The sequence below is a fragment of the Phaethon aethereus genome, assembly GCF_964289735.1.
Source record: "Phaethon aethereus genome assembly, chromosome: 7".
In the NCBI taxonomy this organism is placed as follows: domain Eukaryota; kingdom Metazoa; phylum Chordata; class Aves; order Phaethontiformes; family Phaethontidae; genus Phaethon; species Phaethon aethereus.
In genome coordinates, this window is record NC_138583.1 from 812,566 (window position 1) to 834,984 (window position 22,419).

The 22,419-nt window shown below is 60.6% G+C and overlaps 1 protein-coding gene across 1 annotated transcript; it reads right to left on the bottom strand.

The window, feature by feature from the left end:
- Positions 1 to 1,465: 1,465 nt before the first annotated feature.
- LOC309406652 (maestro heat-like repeat-containing protein family member 2B) lies at positions 1,466 to 21,980 on the bottom strand (the record flags this gene model as incomplete). The annotated part of the gene is made up of 34 exons (XM_082001931.1): positions 1,466 to 1,553; positions 1,753 to 1,890; positions 2,495 to 2,688; positions 2,970 to 3,132; positions 3,381 to 3,526; positions 4,418 to 4,570; positions 4,987 to 5,096; positions 5,691 to 5,705; positions 6,025 to 6,148; positions 6,917 to 7,012; positions 7,118 to 7,253; positions 7,604 to 7,671; positions 7,972 to 8,094; positions 8,325 to 8,486; positions 8,568 to 8,903; positions 9,317 to 9,439; positions 9,639 to 9,758; positions 9,994 to 10,101; positions 10,533 to 10,585; positions 11,312 to 11,453; positions 11,738 to 11,778; positions 12,171 to 12,330; positions 12,532 to 12,639; positions 13,665 to 13,784; positions 14,133 to 14,206; positions 14,696 to 14,809; positions 14,921 to 14,990; positions 15,484 to 15,576; positions 16,125 to 16,268; positions 16,600 to 16,751; positions 17,300 to 17,398; positions 17,792 to 17,957; positions 18,542 to 18,664; positions 21,870 to 21,980. The coding sequence occupies 34 exons, from the start codon at positions 21,978 to 21,980 to the stop codon at positions 1,466 to 1,468; spliced, it is 4,173 nt and encodes a 1,390-aa protein (XP_081858057.1).
- Positions 21,981 to 22,419: the final 439 nt, after the last annotated feature.

Sequence of the window (22,419 nt, forward strand, 5' to 3'; positions counted from 1 at the left end):
TTTTTCAGGAGGCAGCTCTCCGCCTCAAGGGCACTCTGTTGCCTCTCCAGGTCTTCTAGAAGATGCTGCAGGCGGGTGTTTGGCTCCAGGAGTCGGCTGCATGTGCTTCCAAGCAGCACCAAGCCTTCCCCTCCGGCACCCAGAGCTTAGCATCTGCCACAGCCTTGCATGCTGTTTGCTGCCCAGCGCGGTGGCTTTCCGGCAGTCTTTCCCTTAGCGCTGCCAGGGCTTGGGGCCCGTTTCTGCCAGAGGAGCAGGAGCTCTGCATCTCCTGATGGCCCTGGTGCCCAAGAGGGCCTTCGGGCTGGGCCGTGCCGGGGGAGGCGGGCAGCTCGCCCTCGACCCACTGCAGGATGTATTTGATGAAGAGTCTTCTCTCCAGCTGCAGCTGGTTCTGGAGGTGGCAGATGCGGGCGGGCTGGAAGCCATCCATCTCCCAGCGTAGCTTGCCGAGGAGGTCCTGGAGCTTGCTTCGGGCCTCCCTGCCGCTCCTGCTGGGCCTCACCATCTCCTCGGCCAGCTGCCGCTGCAGGTCCCCCAGTGAGAGGCATTGTTTTGATTCTCTTTACAGCCTAAAGCACCACACGGGGCAGGAGATAGGCCAGGACACCACCTCAGGAGGGATCATAATCGGTTAGCCCAAGAACGGTGATGCTCACCTGACTCTGGTCCTTGCAAAAGAGGGAGTGCTGATCAGGGCTGTAGAACCCCCTGTCAGCCTTGGCTGTAGTGACCATTTTTGCCTCTTCAGGGGGCTTTTGGGGGGAATCCCATGGGCAGCAGCGCTCAAGGCTACCAGAGCTCACTACAGCTGGTCTTTCAGGCCTGGAGCCGCCTCTGCCTTCCACTGAGGCACCCAGAGTGACCCTTGGAGGAGCTGTACATGCCGGTGGTGGCAACATCTGTCCATGGCAGATCCTCAGCAAGAGGGTCCCCTTCCATCCCATGGTGGGCTGGGAAGCCAAGTCACCAGAGGCAGGGCTTGCTTTAGTCTTGCTTGCAGATCTTGAGCTTAGACAGACTAAGTTGTTCCAGTATCATCCCTCTTGCCGCGTCTGCTGCTTTGGTTCAGCTAAGGATGTCATCCTCAAGCCTGATGAGCGAAAAAGGGCCGACCGCAAGTCTCCTCCCTCCTCTGCCAGGCCCAGCCTTGGAAACCAGCTGGTAGCATCAAGGAGCCAGAACAACGGGTGGGAACTTTAGACAAGAGGCTTGGGGAGGAGACGAGGGCTGTGCTGGCCTCACTCGGGGGTCCCTGTCGTCCTGCAGTCCTGAGAGAGCTGGAATGACACAGGCAAACACTGTGGGGAGCTGGTCCTGGCCAGGGGCTCTGCTGGCCGCCCCACTCCAGGGTCCCTTTCTCCAGGGGTCTTCCCACAAAAATACGTGTCCCAAGCAGCAGTATCTTGGTAAAACCGCTCCGAACCCTTCCTTCCCCATCTTTGTCTTACCTCAGCAAAGCAAGCTACCCACGGCTTGCCTGAGCAGGAATCCAGCCCGGCAAGAGGTTCTTCACCAGACTGGGGGAGATGAGCCCAGTGTCGAGTAGGACGCTGCACAGGGGACACAAGCGAGGGGGACACAGTGACCCAGGATGGCCACAGGCCACGTCTCCAAAACCCACTTGCGCCGATGCAGACACTAGTCTTGTAGCTCAGGACAGCTTCCCAGGCACGCTGGAAGGGTCCCAGCAGCCGTTTCCCCAGGCACAGCCCCGCAGGAGGCGGCCAGATGCATCCCTGCGGCTCTTACCTGCTCAGGAGATGCACCCCCTCAGGGTGAGCCAGGGGGTCTTCCAGACGAGCCCACACGGCCCCATTCAGGAGCCGCTGCATCCATTTCTGTGCCATGCATTTGCCTAGCACCAACTCCACAGCTGAAAGGAAGATCCTGGCAGAAGAAACAAAACACAAAATAAACAAACAAAACGAATCAAAATAACAGCACCACCACAAACCCAAAGAGATCTCAAATCACAGCAGGCTGGGGGAAGACTTGTCTTCAGCAGAGCTAAGTACCCCTGAAATGATGCTTCGTAGCCTTCAAGACTGCAGCTAATGACTCTGGCATTTTCTTCATGCCCCAAACCCACTGAAGCAGAAGAAAACCCATAGCCCTGGCCTGCCTCCATGCTGGATACCAACCAAGGCAACACCTAATACCTCCTCCCACCAGCATTTTGGGATGACTGACACCAGTGCCCGCGACAGTCACTGCTCCCACCGGGGGTCTGCTGAGGGAGTGCGATGCGATTGTGCATGCAAGGCTACACGGGAGGTAGGATGACAGCCATCCGCAGTACGAGCTACGTAAGACCTTCCCGCCTGGGAGCTGGACTTTCTCCATGAAGGAACAGAAGGAGAACCAACCACAACGACCGGTTTCCACATTCTAGGAAGCGGGGCCGGCAAAGCGCTCCCTGAGACCCACAAAGGCACATGCCTTGGCGAGGGGAACTGAGGCAGTGTCTCCATCTGCCCCTTCGGCTCCTTACCTGCACGGCTTCTCCTCAAGCACCTTGCCCTCAAGGAACAGTTGTCTCCAGCCGCTCATGGGGGAGCGCAGCCTCTCCTCACCCAGCGTTTCACTGGCCCACCTCAGGAGGCTGCGAAGGATGTGCGGAAGCAGTTGCCTGAGCTCCTCCATGCTCCTCAGGGCAAGCACCACCTCGGAGATGGCACGGGTGATCTGCAGAGAAAAATGACCGAGAACCACCTGCTCAGGCAAGGCCTTTTCCCACCAGCCTGCCTGGGGCCGGGGGCTACAGTCCGCAATTGTCACTTCTGCGACAGCCTTGTGGCTCAGGAGCACAAAACGTTCCCGGCTCCCCACACTCCTTGAGGCCGGCCCAGCACAGCACCCTGGGAGTCTCCGGGGGCATCCGCAAAGGGCACCTGACTCCCTCGCACCAAAGTACGAGTTAGAAAGCAGATGCAAAGCTGCAGGAACGTGTCTGCCGTTGAACGTACCGTCAGAGTCTCCAGAGCAGTCTGACGGTTGTGTCGCTCACAAGCAGAGTCGTCAGTCCCCAGGCGGTGGTCTCCTGCTCTGTTTAGTTTCTCCACTAAGCACCTCAGGATCTGAATCCCAGAGGCGCTTCTCCCCAGGCTCCTCCACAGCTCCACGGCATCGCTGCAAGGGAAGAGACGTTTGCCCCTGAGCCCGTATCCTCGCAGTCCTGCAGTGCCCTCAAACCTCCTCATCTGCAATGGGGCTTAGAACACCCCACTCACGGCAGAGACACAAGCACGCAGTCTTGCCACACTCAAGACAGTTCAGGCAGAAAAAAAAAAGACCTGCTCCTCAACCAGACCCCTCCCAGTACAAGCAAGCTACGTGGTCTCTGTTTGACTACAGTGGGGAGTGGGTAGTGCACGTACCTGTCCATGGGCAGACCTTTCTGGAGGAGACTGCTGATGGTGGGCTCCCGGTGAAAGCGGGCAAGGAGAAACACTGCATGGAGCAGGAAGGGCCTGTGGGTGCTCTGCTGCATGTAGGTGTAAAGGGTGTTCAGGATCTTTGGCACCTGAAGGGAAGAAGAGGAGAACCTGCTGTGGGACCCAGACGCAGTCACTCAGCACGGGAGCAATGCCTGCTCCCTTGGCAGGGTCCAGATCCAGCTCAAAACCTCACCCCTTCCACCTGCCTGACCCTGGCTCACGTCTGGAGCCGAGTCTGCTCTCGGCAAGCCTGCGCATGCACGCACGCCCTCACACGCACGCCTGCACGCATCCACACGCGCAGCCTTCGTCACTGAATGTGTCTGGGCCCAACCGTGTGAGCAGCTGCGTGCCCTGTGTGCACACAGAGGACACGGCCACGCTTCACACCCAGCCCCAGAATGACTCCCGCATGGGTCTGCAGCCATGCAAGAGCACAACCAAACACGCTCTTTGAGAGCCTGAAGATGCCTTCCAGAGGAACCCAGTTCTCCAGGGACACTTTTCCTTGCCTCTACCCTCCTTTCCCAAAGCGCTAACCCCTTCGCCACTCAGAGGGCCTTCCCCCGAAGGAAGGGGTATTTCTTTGAGCTTTTCACAGCTAGAAGCCGTGGCCACGATAAGGAATGGAATTGGGGACCCGTGAAGAAAGAGCAGGGTCAAGTGAGTCCCAGGGCACGGAGGACTGACAGTGACCCCAGAGGAAGGGGCAGAATGGCAAGGCTGGTGCCTCCCAGTGCCTCACGCATGGGTAGGACCTGGACCAACGGGAAACTTTGCACAAGAAGTGCCCATATCCTTGTCACCAGCTGGAGCAGACGCCAGCAGCACTTGCTAATGCACCACTCAGACCACCAGCAGCCCCTCGGCTCGGCACACAGGCGGCGTTTCTTGAGCCCATGCCAACTGCACAGGGAGTAGTGCAACAGGCAACAGGAGACAAGACAAAGTCAAATGGCAGAAAAGGTCTCCTTTACCTCCTGGAGTATTTCCTTCCTGCATTCCACCAGGAAGACAAACACCCACTTCCACACTGCTCTTGCACGCGTGGGTGTGACATGCAGCAGGCCATCCAGGACGACAGTCAGAAAGTCCGGTGCCTGTGCTGGAGGGATGTACTTGCAAACAGCCTGGAGAGAAGCCAGAACAGGAGAGACCGTGTCACAGCGCTGCTTTCAGCAATTCAGAAAGAAAAGGAAACTCCACGGGACCGTTAGTTCGGCAGTCAGGGAGGGGGCAATCGCTTGGCCCTCCTACTGTGCATACAGTGCCGTTTACATCTGATGCAGCTAACCGATTTGGAAGTGTCTCCCCCCATGTTGTTTGCTCATATACCAATTTTTTCCTTCTGACGAGCACTTGCACACACACCCCCACCCCCCGGTATCTGCTCCAGCGTGCCTGAAGGACAGTCTTGTCTCAAAGCCTCCTGCTCCTTGCCAACAACAGCCCTCCTGGGAGACAGCGAGACACTCTGGAGGGGAGCAGGGAGACGTGCAGGAGCCCAGGAGCTGGGCCCCCACGCCGCTCTCGTAGGGCCGGTTACCTTTGCTATTTTGGTACAGGTCTCCACCAGAGTCTGGGTGTCCGGGCTGTTGAGCTCCTCACACAGGCGCCCGATCTCACCTGCCTGCAGCACCACCTTCATGGTCTTGGCTGGAACAAACACCAGGAGAACAGAGGACTCACACCTACAGAAACCCAACCTCTGGCCCCAGATACCGATAAAGCACAACACAAGTGGTGGCAGTGAAGGCCACAGGGAAAGCCAGGCCCCTCCTGCTGAATCCTGCAGCAGGATTTCCCAAGCCTGATAAGTGGCGGACAAATCCCCCGCTGGAAAGAGCCCTCTTGCTCCTTGAACCGTTTGCTGGGGCGTCAGGGTTTCAGCAGCCTCTGCTCCTAGCAGCTGCATCCCCTATTCACGCACAGGCCACCGTCATCTCTGGGAGGCAGGAAACCTCCTCCGTCCTCAGCACAGGCAGACCCTGCTGCCTGAAGAGGAAAGGGTCAAACACAACCCTCCACAGCACGCTCTGGGCCTGCAGCTCACATCCCTCCTCCCTGCCCAGTTTGCTCTGGGCAGCAAACTGGTTTTCGCTCTTGTGCTCGGCAGGGGATTATTTCCCTGGCAGGGATGAGTTTGGAGACTGCCTGGGTAGCTGCCTGTCTCTGCAGGCTCCAGGCAGGGAGCGAGGGGGAAGGCACCCTCTGAAATGTCAGGGACCTCATCCGAGTGAGCTGTCTCACCACGCTCGCTCTCTCCTGGAACACGGCAGGGGAGACATGTGGAGGGGGACAGTCCCCAGCGTTGGTGACAACATCGTGCTCTCAGACGGCAGTGGGGGATGGCCCTGACCACCCAACCTCACCCATGCCCTGGGGAGGTGGGACTCAGAGACCCTCTGCCAGGGATCCTTCCTGAGATGGTCGGGGAGGCAGAGGGCTCCCAGGGCGGGGGCACAAAACCAGCCGAGCACGTTGCCTCCCCCTTCCCTCCCAGGGCCCTGGCCCGGTGGGACCCTGGTGGCGCCAGGCCAGGAAGGGCGGGAGGATCAGGCTGGGAAGCGCCTGCTCTCCTCACCTTGTATTTCGAGAAGGTGGCCAAGGCAGACCAACGCCCTCTGGCGGGACATGGCCAGGCAGTCGCTGGTCAGAGTCCCCAGCAGTCCCACCAGGGAGCCAAACTGCTTGCAAAGGTGTCCTCTCTGCAGGGGAGAGCAGCAGGAAAACGGTTGCAGGCAGCCCCGGCACCCGCTCGCCCCTACTGCCCATCCTGCTCCCTGAGCAGCAACCGGGCAGCTGGGCTGCCTCATAATCCCAGGAGCCCCAAAACCCAGCACCCAGCCAGGCAGGGCTCCCTCCCGAGGCCGTGAATGGTGGGGAGGGGGCACCAGAGCACGCGGGGGCTCTCTACTCACCACGAGCTCAGATCGCTCCTTGCAAGCGCCCAGCACATGGGCGCAAACCCACAGGGCTCTGTCCCGCTCCCATTCTTTGGCCGAGGTGAGCCAGCCCTTCAGGACCTGGGGCAGGGTGCACCTCTCTTGCAACAGGCACCTTTCTCTCCCTGAGACCCCCCTCCCTCCTTCTCTGGCCCCTTGCCGGCGCGGTCCGCAGCCCCACCGAGCACTGGCACTGCTCCACTCTCTCCAGCCGCCTCTGCCCTGAGCCAGGTGTTGCTTCCCTGCCGGCGGATCCCCGCTCCAGCCTTCCCCCAGGCTGCTCTCACCCAGCTCAGGGCTGGCTCTTGGCTTTCCTGCTGGCAGGGCCCACGTCTCGGCCTGTCTTGAGCCTGCAGTGGCCGGGTGCTCCCGTCCCCCAGCTCAGCCCCTGGCCCTGGCCAGACGCACAGCCTCAGGGCCAAGAGCCAAAGGCCCACTTTCCTGCAGGAAAGGCAGCCGCCTCCTGTCACCCTCTAAGGCCTCGATTCTCTGCCCCCATGACACTCTCCCTGCTGCCCCATAGCTACTCACTTGGACCACGTCATCAAAGCAGGCAGACGTCTCCTCCGCCTCCAGAAGGGTTCCTATGAGATGGCCCAGATCTTCCATGCAGCTCCTGTGCAGAAGCTGAGAGCGGGAAAGGAGAGCTGGGGTTCTACACCATGGGGGGTGCCAGCATGCGCTGAGGTGGGATCCTGACCCAGAGGTGGGCAGGCACTGGCCAGTGGGTACCTGCATGTTCACAGCTGCCCTCACTGCCTTCCTTCCCTTGTTCATCCGCTCCTTGGGAGGACGCGACAAGACACTCTGGCAGCACACTGCCAGCAGGTTGCGATTTTCCTCCCTGCTCAGAGGCGGCCTCAGCTTGCTGGCCAGAGGAAAAAGGAAGAGGAAACAGAAAGGGGATTTACTAGCCCTCTCCAGAGTGGCTCAAACCACAACTGGCTTCCTCCTAATCGAGGGCTCCAAACCCAACACCCCCAGCCCAGGCCAGTGAGCACTGCCTTCAGCTCCAGCAGCTCCTGCCTCCTTCCACGCAACCAGTTACGGAACCCCTGGGGCTCCCCTCCTTTGGGAGACACCCAAAATGGGCAACACCCTCCCACTGATGAACAGCCCCAGCAGCTCCCGGCCCCATGCTCATGGCCACTGGGGCCACCCCAGCCAGCTGGGACGGGGCATAGCGGGAGTCCCCAGAGCCCAGGGAACAGACCTCACCTCAACTCCTCCAGCGCCTGAAACACTCCATACACCAGGGAGTCCCAGGGCTCCCCCTTTATCCAGTCCTGCAAGTCCCAGAGAGACAAGCGCAGAGTTGCCAGCGGGCCGGGACACGGGACAGCCCTCCCGCCTCCCCCGGGCACAGGCTCTGCTGACAGACACTGCCCCGTCACCCCCACCGATCCCCAAAGGCACCGCAGGAGGGACACGGCTCCTCAGCCACAGCCATGCAGCACGAGCACTCAAGGGCCCCACCAGCCTGGGACACAGCTCCAGGAGCGCACATGAAGCCTCAAGACCATCGTGCCTCTGGGGAAACCAGTCTAATGACGCAGCCCAAGACTCGCCCAGCTATGGCCACTCACCAGCAGGGTCCGCGTCGCCTCCCGCTTCAAGGAGATCTCAAAGCTGCCGCGGTCGCCTGCAGCCTGGATGGCACAGCTGACCTCCGTGATGCTCTGCACCAGGGCGAGCTTGAGCTGCAAGTCCTGAGGGCAAAGAGAGCAAAGCACCCCTTGAACTCTTTGAAGGGCTGAGACATTGAAGAGGAGCATGGCCGGGGGGAGCCCATGGCGGCTTTGGGCCTCCACGTTGCAGACAAACCCTTCCTCGGAGGATGTTTAGAAAGAGACCGCCCATCTCAGCACGCCCCAGCCCTAAGCGGCTGGAGCTGGGGCACCCAGGCATCATCCCTGCCCTGTGCGCCCCATGCTCCTACCCTCTGTTTGTCTCTGGAGAGCTGCAGGATGTTGCCCAGGATTTCTTTATCCACGCGGGTGAGCAGCTGCTCCTTGGGGGCACGCAGCGCAATGCCGCCATAGGTGCGCATGAGAGCAGCACGAGTGGCCTGGGCTCTCTCCACGTCCTGCTGCTGCCATACCTGTTTTGACAGAGAGGCCCCAAGAGGTCAGCCCCGGCACTCCCACGGGCTCCTGCGGCAGGCCCTGCCCCGCAGCCTCACCAGCTCCTTGTTTCCCTGGGCACCTCCCAGCAGCTTCCCAAGCCGCTCCTCGAGCTGCAAGCTGCGGGGCCGGGAGCTGTTCCCATCCCGCAGCTTGGCTTCTCGCATGGGGATGGGGAGGAGGGTGCAGCCAGCATCACACACACTGCTGGCAGTTTTACCACTGATTTGAGAGGGCGGGGAGCCGCCTGGCACCTTCCCGTGGAAAGGTATCTGCCATAGCTGCTCACGGTCCTGCGCAGAGCTGCGCAGCCTGCGCGGGGCAGCAGTGCAGATGAGAGCAGTCTGCTCACCGCGCCAGGCCAGGCGGCACCGCTCCCTCCGCAGGGCCCTGCCCTGCCCAGAAAGGCTTCCCCACAGCCCCCAGGGGGGCAGCAGAGCCAGCGAGACTTCACCAGGCCCCTGCTCCTGACCCTCAGCTCGGAGGGAGAGGCAGAGTGTCACACGGTGCCCACCCCCTCGTTGCTAGCTCCTGCTGAAGGTTTGCCGGGGAAACGCGGCTGCAAGCAAGCAAGTGCTGCAGCTGCCCCAGCTGGGTGGCTCTGATCCACAAGGTGTCAAACCCTGTCCTTTCCAAAGACACTTCAGGGGCCCCAATGCCAGGACGTCCCCTCTGAAACACAGGTCTCAGGTAGCTCTTCCAAGAGAGCTAAGCTAAAGGCAGCTGCCACGGTTTGGCTGCTGCAGGTGTAGAAGTGGAAACAAGGGCCAAAAAGGAAAGCCAAGCAGCAAAACCCTGGATCCTTTACCTTCCAGCCCGTGGAAGCCCGATAAAACCAGTGCCGGGTGAAAGCGGCAGAGAACATAGTCACCGTGTCCAAGACCAGGTGGAAGTGGCTCTCGGCAGCGTGAGACACAACCAAAATCATTCCCTGCAACCGCAGAGAAAGAGGGAGTCGGCCCCAGCCCAGGCATCAGCTGTGGCCAGCGACAACGGCCAGGCAGGACGTTGCGGCAGGGGGGAAATGGCAGCAACGGGGAAATCCAGCAGGTGCGGAGCAGGGCCAGCAGCAGCCCTCCCTCTCCCCCAGGAGCAGGCAGGGGATGCTCAGGACATGAGCATCACCTCACCTGAGCCTCAGACAGCTCCACAGGGTTTGTCTCCTGAAGGAACTGCAGCACCTGCCCTTGGACGTGCCTGAGGTCCCGACAAGCTGCCAGCGCCGTCCCAAGAGCCTTGTACAGGAAAAGCTGAAAGAGAAGAGGCCGAGCCCGAGATGCGGTCACGGCCTGACCTGTCAGGAGAGGGCTGGCCTGGACGGACTCGACTGCCCCTGGGCACAGGCCAGGCCGGCCGCGATGCCAGGCTGCAGCCAGGCGCTGGGGCAGCCCCGCGGTAAGCGCCTTTTGGGGGCACGGGAAGCAGTGAAAACCGCCAGTGTGGGCAGAGCACTGGCGCCAGCCCCAGCGCGGGCAGGAGACACACCTTCTCCCAGGAGCTCGGGGCAGAGCTGCCCAGCTGCTGGCTCAGCTCCTGGCTCAGGCCCACGGTCCAGGCCTTGTCCTCGATGGGCTCCAGCGACGCTCGCAGGAACTGGGGTGAGCAGGAGAGGAAGCGAGTGTTCCCCTGGCCTTGGCCCGGGCCCTTTCCACACTCGCGTGTCCCGGCATGCGGCGGGGGGAGAGCTGCTGGGAAGAGCAGTCTCCTCCCCAACCCTCTTTTCACCAGCCTCCCTCTTCTCCTAACACCTCAGGCGAGACACCCCGGCACGCCGGACGTAGAGCAGGAGGCGGTGCTAAGGCGCGTGCCACAGCGTTAGCGGGCATTAGCCATCAGCCGTGGCACGTGTGCGGACAGCAGCTCCTCCGAGCGGGCAGGCACCTACTGCGGGGGGAGGCGCAGGGCGCTCGGGAGGTGCCCCCACCTCCTGGTGCCTACATAGGCAGCCCCGAGCTGCCTCCCACAGCTTTGTCTGCTCCCTCTTCTCCCTCTCTATTTGAGACACCCCCGCAAGGATGCTGTACCTTAAGCACACGGTGCTCCCACTCTGCGGAGTCCAGGGAGCTCTCGGTTTTTCCTAGAAAGCAAGAGGAACAAAAGCTCTCGCTGCTATTTAAGCTCACAGCCAAGAAGAGCCCGGTGGTCTCCTCTGCGATCAGACCTCCCAAAAGTCCCAGGCCATCAGGCTAGAAGGTGCCTACGAGCACCAACGTCAAGGCCCTTGTGAGGCCAAAGACACCGCAGGGGTCCCAGGGGCATTTGTCAGAGCCACTGATTCATGGTGGGGAAGGGTGCGCTGACCACAGCTGATCCCCACTGCTGCCGTCAGTGCAGCTCCCAGAGCAATTCCGACCACTGAGGTCACAGCACCCACCAGCAACATACTTTCTCCTTAAAGACGCACTGCTTTCTGCCCATTTGCAGCCCTTCTCCCTGGCTATTGCCGAGCACGGCTGCTGCAAACCGGCCCTGGCCTGGGCACTTGGTCCTCCAAAGACAGGGGCTGCACCCCCTCCAGGAGCACCAGTCCCGTCCCTCCCCCAAACACCGTTCCGACCAGGACATGGGGGTGCCTCCAAGACCTGCCGTCCAAGGGGACATCAACGGCCCCATCCATCCCCTAGGCCAAAGCGACGCCGGGGGATGGCTGCCCCCAGCCTCAGTGCTGGCTCCCTGGAAGGGGAAAGGCAGCAGAGCAAGAGCTGGGCAACTGGGGACAACTCCCCTCCATCCTGCTGGGGAGCCACAGTTCCCTGCCCCGCCTTCCTCCCCACCAGCCTCTCCCTCCCCACCCGCACTTTACCTTCCAGGTACTGCAGCAGGAGGGGGATCTGGGTCGCCCATGCCGCCCCCACGGCTGCGTGGATCCTGCCGCGGAGCGCCTGCAGCAGCTGCAAGGCTGCGACTGCGTGTTGGCTGCTGCCGTAAGCAGCCGCTGCCACCACCTAGGCAAGGGCAGGACAGAAGGGTCACTCCTGCCACCAGAGCCACAGCTTCTCCCGGGAGGGAGGGAGCTTGGCGCTGCTCGGCCAGCAGTGGGCAGCCATGGTGTCACCCAGAGTGCTGCCAGCCCTGAGAAAGTAGTGGGATCCTCCATGGGCTCGGGCAGGCTGGGGTATCCTGCCTCCTCTGCGGGGGGTCCCAGCACTGGCCTCAACAGCATCTCTGCCCCAGGCTGCCCCACCACCCCTGGCCAGAAAAGCCCTTTCCCCGGGGCCCCACTACTCACCAGCAGTCGAGCCAACAGGGCCTGGGGAGCTGGCAGCTGGCCTACGGGGAGGCAGAAAGGCTGGGTGAGCCGACGAGCCCCCACCATGCCCTGCCCCTCGCACCTCTGATGGCCCCGCACAGGGCTGAGAGCAGCTGCGCTGCAGCAGCGCTGGCCCGGGGGGCGCTCCCGAGGGCTGCCCACCACGAGATGAAGGCAGCTCTGGCATGGCCAGGAACGAGCCCCAGCTCACCAGGAGAGCACTGCCAGCAGGAGAGACAGGCCTCTGCGCTGGGCAAGGGGCCATGCAAGGCAGAGCCCCTCGTGCCCCGCAGCAGAGCCTGTCTCTGCCCTTTGGTTCTCCCGGGATCCTGCTCAGCGTTGGTGAGGCGCAGGGAGACACACACTGGCCTGACCCCCAGCCAAGCCCAGCAGCACTCACTGGAGCTCCTACCTTGCTCCTGGCAGTCCACGGCATCCAGCTCCTCCTCTTCTTCTTTGCACCCTGCTCTCTCCCGTCTCTCAACGAGGGCTTGGAGGCAGTGGGAGAGCGGGATCAGCATGCCGCTGTACTGGGCTGGCACCACGTACCGCAGCAGCCTTGGCCACAGGAGCTGTGGAGAAGAACCGGGCAATTGCAATTCACCACATTGGCACTTCCACTCAGCTTGAAGACGAAAAGAACGGTCTGCGTTTCCCTGAGCCGCGTGCGCTTCAGCCGACGTGAAGGGAGAGGCTCAGGGCATGGGGGAGAACGAGGGAAAACGTCCTGAAGGCAAGAAGTGGCCACAGCAGATGGGCAGAGGTCAACTTACTCTGGTCATCCCTCTCAGAGAGACATCCAGAGAGCCCAGGATGTCCATGCAGAGCGCTCGAAGAGCTCCATCCTCCTGGGTTTCCCAGGCGAAAAGGCCTCCTGCCACCTGCAAGACAGAGTTGGCAAAACCCCCGTTACTCTCAGCTCCCGACCGATGAGGCTCAGGCAGGACCCACCAGTGCTCCTGCGCCAGCCTCCTGGAAGCACTGACCTCCTGAAGGAGGACAAGGACAGCCGGAGCCAGCTCGAGGACCAGGTCTCAGACCCGGGGAAGCCTGGGAGCAGAGGGCACCACTGCTAGTCTGCACGGTCCCCCACAGCCCAAATGCTGCCATCGTGCTACCAAAGCAGAGGTGAGGAACGTGCCCTTCAGCAGGGCTGTGCTCAGTGCCAGCCCTGGTGGCAGCGCGCCCAGCCCGATGGATGCGGAGGAGCACCTGGAAGCCCTTTCCTTCGCCCTGCTCCCAAAGCAGAGCCTCCCTGAGCCTCAGAGCAAAGCGACACACACGGATCTCCCAGCTAGAGGGAAGCTCCGTCCAGAGGGAAGATCCGTGGCAAGTCAGCGGGAGGCTCGGCCATCCCCAGCTTTCATCTCCTGGGCACCCCGCTGGAAATGCCCACCGAAGGGACTGCCAAACGGCCTGTCCCCTTGCCAGAAGGGATGCGGGCCCCCAGAAAGTTATCAGATGGGCAGGGTGTGCCTTGGAGGGCCAGAGCACGAGACCACCACAGAAAGCTCCTCTAGCCAGGCCCACCTGTCTGCACTGGCTGTGTTTTGCTGATCGTCCATCAGCATTTAAGGATGGAGGACGTCGCGTCCCTACAAGCCCCTCCCTTTGCACGGCGGCTTTGCTGAAGGTGCCTGTGGGCACAGCTCAGCCCGTGGGGTGCACACGCAGCCCCGCGGTCCTGGGTGGCACGCCCAGGCGTAAACCCACATCATCCGCTGACATCGCCACCAACGTCAGCAGAGACACGCACAAGGAACGGCCATTTGGAAGCCGCTCTGACGGCAGTGCTGGTGCCGATGGCCCTGCAGCGTGGAGCTCTCCATGGCCAAGGACACCTGCAGGAGCTCTCAGCACAGTCCAGGCACCGGTCAAAGCCCCGGATGTCCTGCTCGGCCCTCACCAGTCTGCCCGAGGTCCGGCTGAACTCGTTGAAGATGTGCCCCACCACATCCCACGCCCAGCAGCTGGGGGAGCCGGAGCTGAGCAGCTCCCTGATGAACTCCAGAACCGCCCTCCGCACCTGCCAGGGGAGAGTGTGGTTATGAGCCTCCTGTTCTGAACCCAAAGAGTTTGCTTGGGGCAGCCTTTGTGGCCCGCAGAGCGATGATGAGGGCACGGCAGGAGCTTTTGCTCCTGGCATCAGGGCTGGGCTTCAGCACCAGGCTGGATGGGTATTTGCCCCACAGAGCACAGCGACCTCCCTGCCCCACTCTGCCAGCTCTCCCCGGGGAGGAGCCATCACCAACCACCCGGGCAATGCGCTGGCGCTTCCCCAGGCACCCTAGCTCTGTCCCGAGGCAAAGGGTTTCTCTGCCTCGCCTGGCAGAGAAACCCAACCCTGCGATGGTCCCTTCCCCACCAAGCTCACCTGGGCACTGGGGTCGTTGCACACTGACCGCACAGCCTCCACCACCTGGGGCAGCTTCTCCCTCGTCGCAGGTGCTGCAAGAGATAGGGAGAGGTGTGCGTCGAGGCAGAGCCCCGATGGCAGAGGGGATCCCTTTTAAAGCTTCCAAGTTTTCCGCACACCAAGGGGACAGAAAAGCAGGGCCTGACTCTGACTTCACAGGAGGCAGCGGTGTAGCCAGAGCAACTCCGTTTCTAGAGGCAGGGCTATTTTATAGGGACCAAACGCTACAGGAACACAGAGAATGAGAGAAACAGCATGGGTACAAGCAGCTCCTGTGCAAACCCGCTCAGCTGCCCACCCACCAGCCTGCCCGTGTTACTGAGCTTGGAGCATCGTCCCTGCTGTGCCACCGTTTCTAACTGCCGGGGGAGAGCTCGATCCCTGTCGCGGGGCGTCAGCTCGCCTGGGGGACCTGCACTTTGCAGCTCCTAGTGGGTGCAGGCGCACCACTTTCAGCCGGTTCCTGCTCTCAGCCCAGCAGCCCTGACCCCTGCCTCGTGTCCCTGGTGCATGGCACTGACCGTCTGAGTGGGCCAGCGCTCCCAGCAGGCCCAGGGCTGCCACGCAACCGGCCTCGCTCCCACCGCTCAGCCGGGACTGCAGAAACGTGACTGTGTCCTCGGGGCAGATTTGTGCTGCGGGTAAGAAATTGCATTCTGCATTAGCAGACAGCTGCTCCCGACTGCCGAGGACAGGGAGAGAGCTGCCACGGCAGGGCAGGCCATCGCCCAGTCTCTTCTCCTTACCCTGCAGCACGATGCAGCGGGACAGCGCTGCCTTATGGGCTGGGCTGGGCTCCTTGGTCACATCAGAGAGCTGTGGGAACAAGGTCCATTTTAGAGGAAGTCGCATCAGAATTGAGAGGGCCTGAAAGAAACGGTGCTCTCCGCTCTCCTCGCCCTGGGCACTCTGGGCACGGCACACACAGCCAAAGCCCAGCCCATGCAACGGTGGCCCCGAGCACACGCAGAGGCTTGTAGCAGCCCAGGCCGCCCAGGAGCTGAGGCTGAGGAGGGTCGAAAGGCTGCCCTTAGGGTGCCGGCGCCCCAGAGTCCTCCCACGACTCGGCCGTTCGGGAGATTGCTGTGGGAACCGGGCTGCCCCTCGGGCCTGGTCCAAGCAGCCAGGATCAGGCCTCCTGCAGCCTGAAGGTGGCACCTGCATCACAAATCCTGGCATGCTGCTGGCCTGCACAAAGGTCCCGGCAGAGGGGTGCCCTGCCCTGCCCTGCCCGCAGGCAAGCCTTTGCCCTCCAAGGTGATCAGGCGTGCGGGCCCCACGCCAGCGGCAGGGCGCAGGCTGCCCTTACCTGGCGGTGCACAGCGCTGCTGATGGCTAGAGCCATGCCCTGTGGGATTGGGGTCTGAACTCCCTCCAGCATCTCCAGGACATAGCTGAGGCTCTACAAGAGACCGGGGGAGGAAAGGGAGGCTAAAGCCACCTACAGGCACTTGGGAAAGGAGAAACCCAGCACATCTGGGACAAGGGGAGTCCCTAGCACCAGCTCCCAGGGGAAACCCCCCTGCACGGGGCTTCTTGTTTGCCCTCCCCTCAGAGCAGCATCGGGAAGGTCTCATTGCTTTGAAGAGAGCCCGCTGTTGACAACTCCGTTTCCCGGCACTTCCCACTCATCAGCCCTTGCTCCTCACTGGACTGGACTGCGCATGGCCCTGGGCGTTAGGGCAAAGCTCTTCCCGCACACAGAGCCCCAGGGAGGTGGCAATGCCTCCCTTCCTGAGAAGTCTCAGGGACTCTTGCCTCCCTCCTGGCCCCACCGGCTTGCTCTTTTCTTGCCCAAAGAGCCCAGGAAGCCTCAGGCCTCCTCTGCTCTCCCTGTTCCTTCTCTAAGGGCTTCTCAGCTCCTCCTGGCACCCCGCAGCTCCCCAGCACCTCGTGGCACTCGCATGAACCCAGCCCGGCAGCAGCGCCGGGCCCTGTGCAGCACCTCACCTTGGTGACCCGGGAGGTGTCTCGGACCTCTTGATATTGGGGCAGGAGCCAGAGGAGCTGCTCCCAGCCACGCTCTCGGTGCTGCTCCTCATGCAGAAGGACCTCCATCATGGCAGCCAGCGCCCCCAGGACAGCCTGCTTGTCCTGAAGAGGGAAGGGGGAGGCTCTGCTTGGAGGGCTGAAGGTGGGCCTAGCGCTCAGCATCCCTGGGACACCGTCTGCCCTTCCCCCTGGGAGGGGTTTCCCTTTCCCTTCTGTCCTGCAGGGGAGGGGCTCGCTCCAGAGGAGAGCGAGCGTTTCCCCACGCTGGTACCCCAGCCCTCCCTGCAGAAAGGCCCCAGGGCTCGGCTGCTTCCTGCCAGGGAGCCCCCCTCCCCTCGCCCCTCTGCTCGCACCCCACTGGGCACAGACGGACCCATCGACCGACGGGGACATCCCCGCTGCGGCCCCAGGCGTGGAAAGCAGCACTTCTCACCTCTTCCTCCTTGCAGTCCAGCCAATTTACCACTGCGTAGCGGAAGACCGGGTAAATGGCTTCACAGAACTGTGCCACCCCCTTGCGAGGGAAGGGGCCTTGCTCCTGGCTGCAGAAGTACGTATTGACCCCGTTCGACCATTGCTCCAGAGCTGCACCAGGAGAAAGGAAAAGGGAGCCTGTGAGAGACTGCAGCAGGGGCGGTACCTTGCATCCACGCCCAAGCCTGCTTTAAGGACAGTCCCAGGCTCGGCAGGGCTAAGCCCAGGACCAGCTCTGGATCCGAGGGCCACCTGTTCTCTTCAGGTGTCTGGATTCAAAGACCCCACTGTTTCTCTCCTCCTGCCCACTGCCCCTTCTCCTCATCAACGGCCCGTTCCCCTCCAGCATTTCTCACTGCAGCCCCTTCCCTTCCCACGTACGCGCCCTTTCAGAGCAGGGATTTTAAACCCAGAGGACAGCAGGGGAACGGAAGCTGTGGGAAGGGACCCGGGAGTTCCTCCGTGCAGCGCCGCCGCGTCCTGCCCACAGAAGCCTCCCGGCCTACCCCCGCTCCTTCTACACACTCGCAGCAGTTTGGGATAACCAAGGCCCTTGCTGTGGGCTCACGTCCACCGTGCTCCCTCTGAGATCACACGGAGGCATCAAAGGCCATCCCGGCCCCTGGCCCTGGGACCCTGGCCAAGGAGCCGACACTCACCACTGCAGATGGCGCGCAGGATCCGGCCACTCCCTACCCGGCTCAGCATGGCACGCAGGGCGAGCAGCGTCATTCCCACGAAGGGGATGCACCGCAGGGCTGCAGAGAAGGCAGGGACAGAGGGAGTGAGAGGGTGAGTGAGAGACACGGGAGACTGGGGTCGATCCCTGGCAAGGCTGGGGCTGCTGGGCCGTGAGGGACATGGCAGAGGGCGTGGGGAGGGCTGCCTTCCCCAAGGGGGACACCGGGAAGCCCTTTGGGGAAATGCCAAGGACAGTGCAGGGCAGAGACTCTGCGGGTTTGTCTCCAGCAGGTTCCCACCCTTCAGGAACCGGAGTTGGGCTGGTAAGGCAGAGCTGCCAGCCAGCCCTGGCACGGAGCAAGGAGGAACGGCACCTCCATAGCTCCGCAGCTCAAGACAGAGCATTTAGGGAGGGGGGAGGGCCCCTCCTCCCTGTTATCACAGACCCCTACCCTATCCAGGAGCCGTACCATAGCTGCGGGCCATTTTGCCCAAGGTGAGGAGCACAATCTCATCGGGGGCCTTCCCCATGGTCTTCAGGTGGCTCTGGAGCTCGGACATGACAAAGTGGAAGTGGGAGCGGGCCAGAGCCACCAGGACGTCGCTAGCGGCCATCTTCACATCACCTGCCACGCCCTGCAAAAGCGTCACAGCTTAAACACTGGCGAGAAAAAGGCTGAGGCCCTCGGACAGGCGGAATGAGCCCGTCTCCTCTACGAGACGCCTCGGGGCAGTTGTGCTCAGGGCTGGGCAGCTGCTGCCTCTTCTACGCTGGGGGAGGCGAGCGGCTCCCTGGTGAGACGAGGGAGGCTTTTCCCCGGTGAGACGAGGGAGGCTTTTTCCCGGCGCAGCCCTGTGCCGCTGGCCCCTCTCCCTCTCCATGCAGATACCAGGAAGCAACGGTCACAGACTCGAGACCCGCCCCGGGACGTCTCCGTGGGGCTGGTGGATTCCTATGGCTCTTGCTCAAGGCAGGAGAAATAACCATGAGCTTGAAGCTAGCTCTTGCTCCGTTAGAAACAGCCCTGAGTCTGCTTCTCTGCACAGCTCTCTGCGTTCCCTCTCCGAATTCCCCGTAATGACGTGTCCCTAGAGCCTCTCCCTCGGGACCTCCGCTGGCTCTGAATAGCCAAGCAACGTCTCTGCGCCACCCTGTATTTCCCCAAACACCGGGGGCAGAGGCAGGCTCCTTTGGTGGCCTTGAGAGGGAACAAGCTCACCTGGGCTGCCCGCATGTCACGGGACGCCTCAGCTATCAGGCGGTTCACGACACCGCTCGTCAAACAGCCGTCGTCTCCCTGCAAGACGCCCTCCAGCTCCCGGTATGTCTCCACTCGGTCGCCCTGGGGACAGACCACAAAGGGGAGCGATGGGACCGGCTTTGCCCGCGTTCCCAGGGAGCCACGAGAGAGACCTGCTGCCCCCCAGATCATCTGTGTGACACGGGCACGAGGTACGAGCTGCAGGCATTGGTCAGCACAGCCATGGGGAACAGCAAGATCTTCCGCGGCACCTCTGACTGTAACCAAGGTGGTAGGGAATTAAAATAAAATAGGGTTAGAAAATAGGTTTGTGAATTTGTAGCAAGTTGTAACTATAAGAACATTATGCACCAGCAATGCTGCTCGAGAACCCACCGAACCCTTCCCATCTTGATTTAATTATCAAGGAGTTAAGTGTAACATTGTGATCATGGTATTACGTTTTATTTTAATAGTGAGCAGTCAGAAAGTAGGAACACCTTGGTCAGTTCTACGGTCCGGTGGGTAGGTAATTATTCATTCTATAGTCTTGTCTTAAAACAAAGGACTGTGGGGTGAATGATTGCATATTGGACCGACAGCCCGTGAAGGTCTATTTAGTGTTGCCAAGCTTAAGTGAACTTTGTAGGAAAGGCAATTCCGGCAGGGGGAGGTCGCGACCACCGACTCAGAGACCACCCACTCAAGAAACCCTCCGACTCAAAAGATTAAGGAAGTAAAATTCCAAGAAATTATAGTGAGCATACGTGGACATTTACATGGTAGGCGAAGAATTTTTAACCAATCCTTGTATGGAAACCTGATGAATATGTATTGACCTTACGATCATATGCCTATAAATGTTTGATTTTTGAACTGATTGGGTGAACACGATTTGGGAGGAGCTATCCCCCGTGTTCCCGGCACCGTGAATGAAGAATGCCTGCCTTTTAACACTACATTGGTGTTACGAGGTTTATTCCCGATTTCGGTGACGTGACGCTAGCAGAGAGCCAGACAGGGAGATCGCCTCCACCAGCGTGAAAGGCCATGCGGGAGCCGAGGAAGTCACTGCTGAGCACGGGGGATGGCAGAGGTCAGAGGGAAAGTGCCAGCCAAGGAAGGGTGCGACTGTTCGCTCAAGTCCTGCTGCATTTTGGCTAAGGCCTGATGTGTGTGGGGAGCAGCGCCATTAGGGCAAAGCGAGAGCACCACGTACGCGGGGCAGGTGGCCAGAAAGAGCTAACGAGCCATGATGCAGCCATTGCCACCTGCAGACTGCTGTCTCCTGCAGACATTCTCTTTTGTCTGGCAGTTTCCTCAGAATCCACAAACTTATGGAAATGGTATAGGCCAAAGCTGCAAACTGGAGGGTACAAAACATGAGCTTACTCAAAAAGCTCTTGAAGTGGATCCAAGAGCAGCTGAAGTGCTGAGGCTTTCATGCTTCCCAGTGTGATACGGGGGACGGCCTCACGTCCTCCCCCGTGACGGAGGAGGAAGGATGAGCACTCTCGCTGTCGGCTAGGTAACTAGCTGGGTTTTTTTGCTCACGGGCGCACGGGATTAAGAGTTATGGATTGTAAATTATGAAGCCTTGTGACTTGACTGGTGAAGAAGTGAATTCACGCCATACACTAGTCTGGGCAAAAGGGGATTGAGCCCCTCTTTGTTTATGGTATTTCTTAGTGAGCTGATGAAAGAAAAGTGTAAGTCACAGAGTATGTTGTCCCGTACATTTGAGAGATCCAAATGGACCGTGACAAAGGGGAAGGTGTGGGAACGAGACCATGCCCCAAGGAGGGGAAGCCACAAGCACCCTGCACCTTGAGGCACAGCGGTGCTCCTCACACAGGCTGGGACAGTTCCCGAACCAAAGCTAAGGAGGGGCCTTGGGCACTTGGGCCTTGAGGCACGGGAGAGATACTGGGGTTTATGCCAGCGGCTTTGCCTTGCCCAGGAGAGCGCTGCGAGCTCCTGAGAAAGGAGCGGGGAGCAGTGGCATTAGTCCAGCGTGAGCAGGATCGGCGCTTGGGGACGAAGCGCCTGCCTGCAGGAGGGCAGATGTGCCGTCAGGCGCGACACCCCTCTGCCGCGGCACCCGGGGAAGCCGGGGGCGTAGAGGGAAGCCCTAAGGCCTCCCCTGCCTCACCTCATGGTCTTGCAGCCGTGTTAGCAGGGAAGTCCCGACGGCCGCAAAGGTAGTGATAGCCGCAGGGACAGTCCCCGTCGCCTTGCCTCCATGCTCAGGATGTGCAGGTCTGGACTGGGAGCCCACGCATGGGCAGAGAGCTGGGAGAAAAGAATGAAACGGTTTTGCTGGCGGCAGGGCTTCACGCCCGGGAGGGGTGAGGCTCTTCCCAGCCTCCCACAGCGCCATAGCCCACGCTGGGCTGTACTGGCAAGAGGGCAGTCTGTGGGCGGAGGGGAGGGAGTCCTCCCCTGACTGCGGCACTGGGACGGCCACGCGACGGGACTGGGCCCATTGTGGGCTCCTAGTGCCAGAACGGCAGCAACGCGCTGGAGCGAGTCCTCTGCGAGGAGAGGCCGGGGGGGTGGGGCTGGGCAGCCCCAACAAGAGCTGGCCGGGCCGGGCTGTCTCTGAGCGGTCCCCAGCTGCCCCACAGAGGGCGGGGAGAGGATGGAGCCAGAGCCCTCTGCGAGGGGCCTGGCAGCAGGATGAGAGGTGACAGGGACGCGGCCCGCAGCGGCCGGCGGGGAGGGACACTGCCTCCGGCAGGCATCAGCCCCCAGCCTCCCGCCAGCCCCTCACCTCTGAGATGAGAACCGCCAGCTCTCATCCTCCTCATGGCAGCAGGATCTCTTCAAAAGAAAACAGAACTCTGTAGCTGAGCATATAGAAATTTCTGATTACCTTGTTGTCCAGACACAACTCTGGTTCCGTAGAGGCAAAATACCTGTTGTGGGAACCTCAAAGACCGTATCTCACTGGTGCGTTAAGAGACGTATTACTAACTAGTTACAGTGTTAGAGGAACAAAACCCACATATGCAGAAGCCATCTGCTAATCTCTAAAAGACCCCATGTATATAAATTACCATCTTTTTTGAGCTCTTTGAGATGTGCTGATTACAAGTGCAATACAAAAGTTAAGGATTTATCCTTCCTAACAACAAATCTGAGTCGTCTAACACTGACACAGGGAAAACACTACTCAAAAATCCCACTGATGAGCAGGTTTCGCTTCACATCCTTGCAGATCTGGATCTTCAGAGTATCAACAGCTCTGCAAAGTTTCCATGTTCTGGTATCCCAGATTCTAATCTTTCACATCACAGGCACGTACCTCAGCAGTGCTGAATGGAGAATAGCCCTGAGGAAAAGCTGGGAACAAACCTCGGCTATCCGAGGGATTGCCGCAAAGTGCATGGCCTTTCCGCAGGGTTGCATTTAACATGGTGACTTTATGGCAGTTTGGCCAGCAGTTACTACAGACACAGGGAAGTGTGGCCAGGAGGGCTTAATCCAAATTGGGAAAGGATGTACAACACAGTGGAAATCATGAGTATTCTTTTCTTTTGAGGGTGCAGCTGTCACTTCCAAACATTCATTCCCCATCTCCAGCACAGGAAGACTGGACCTCCCCAAGCACAAAGCGCTTGGCTCGTTTCTGCCCCCCAGGTGCAGCTCAGTGCCTGGGCCAGGCTGCATTCACTCCACACAAATAATTCTGCCTGAAGAACAGGTTTTGAATCCGTTTACGAACCTTCTTACCTGCCCCTTCTTTCAACACTAACACAACTCCGGTAGTTTCCAAATGCCAAGGGAGGTGGGGGATATTGATCTCTGTTGAGGTGGAAGCAGGCAGCACCTGAGGCTCCCAGCCTCCCACTCCA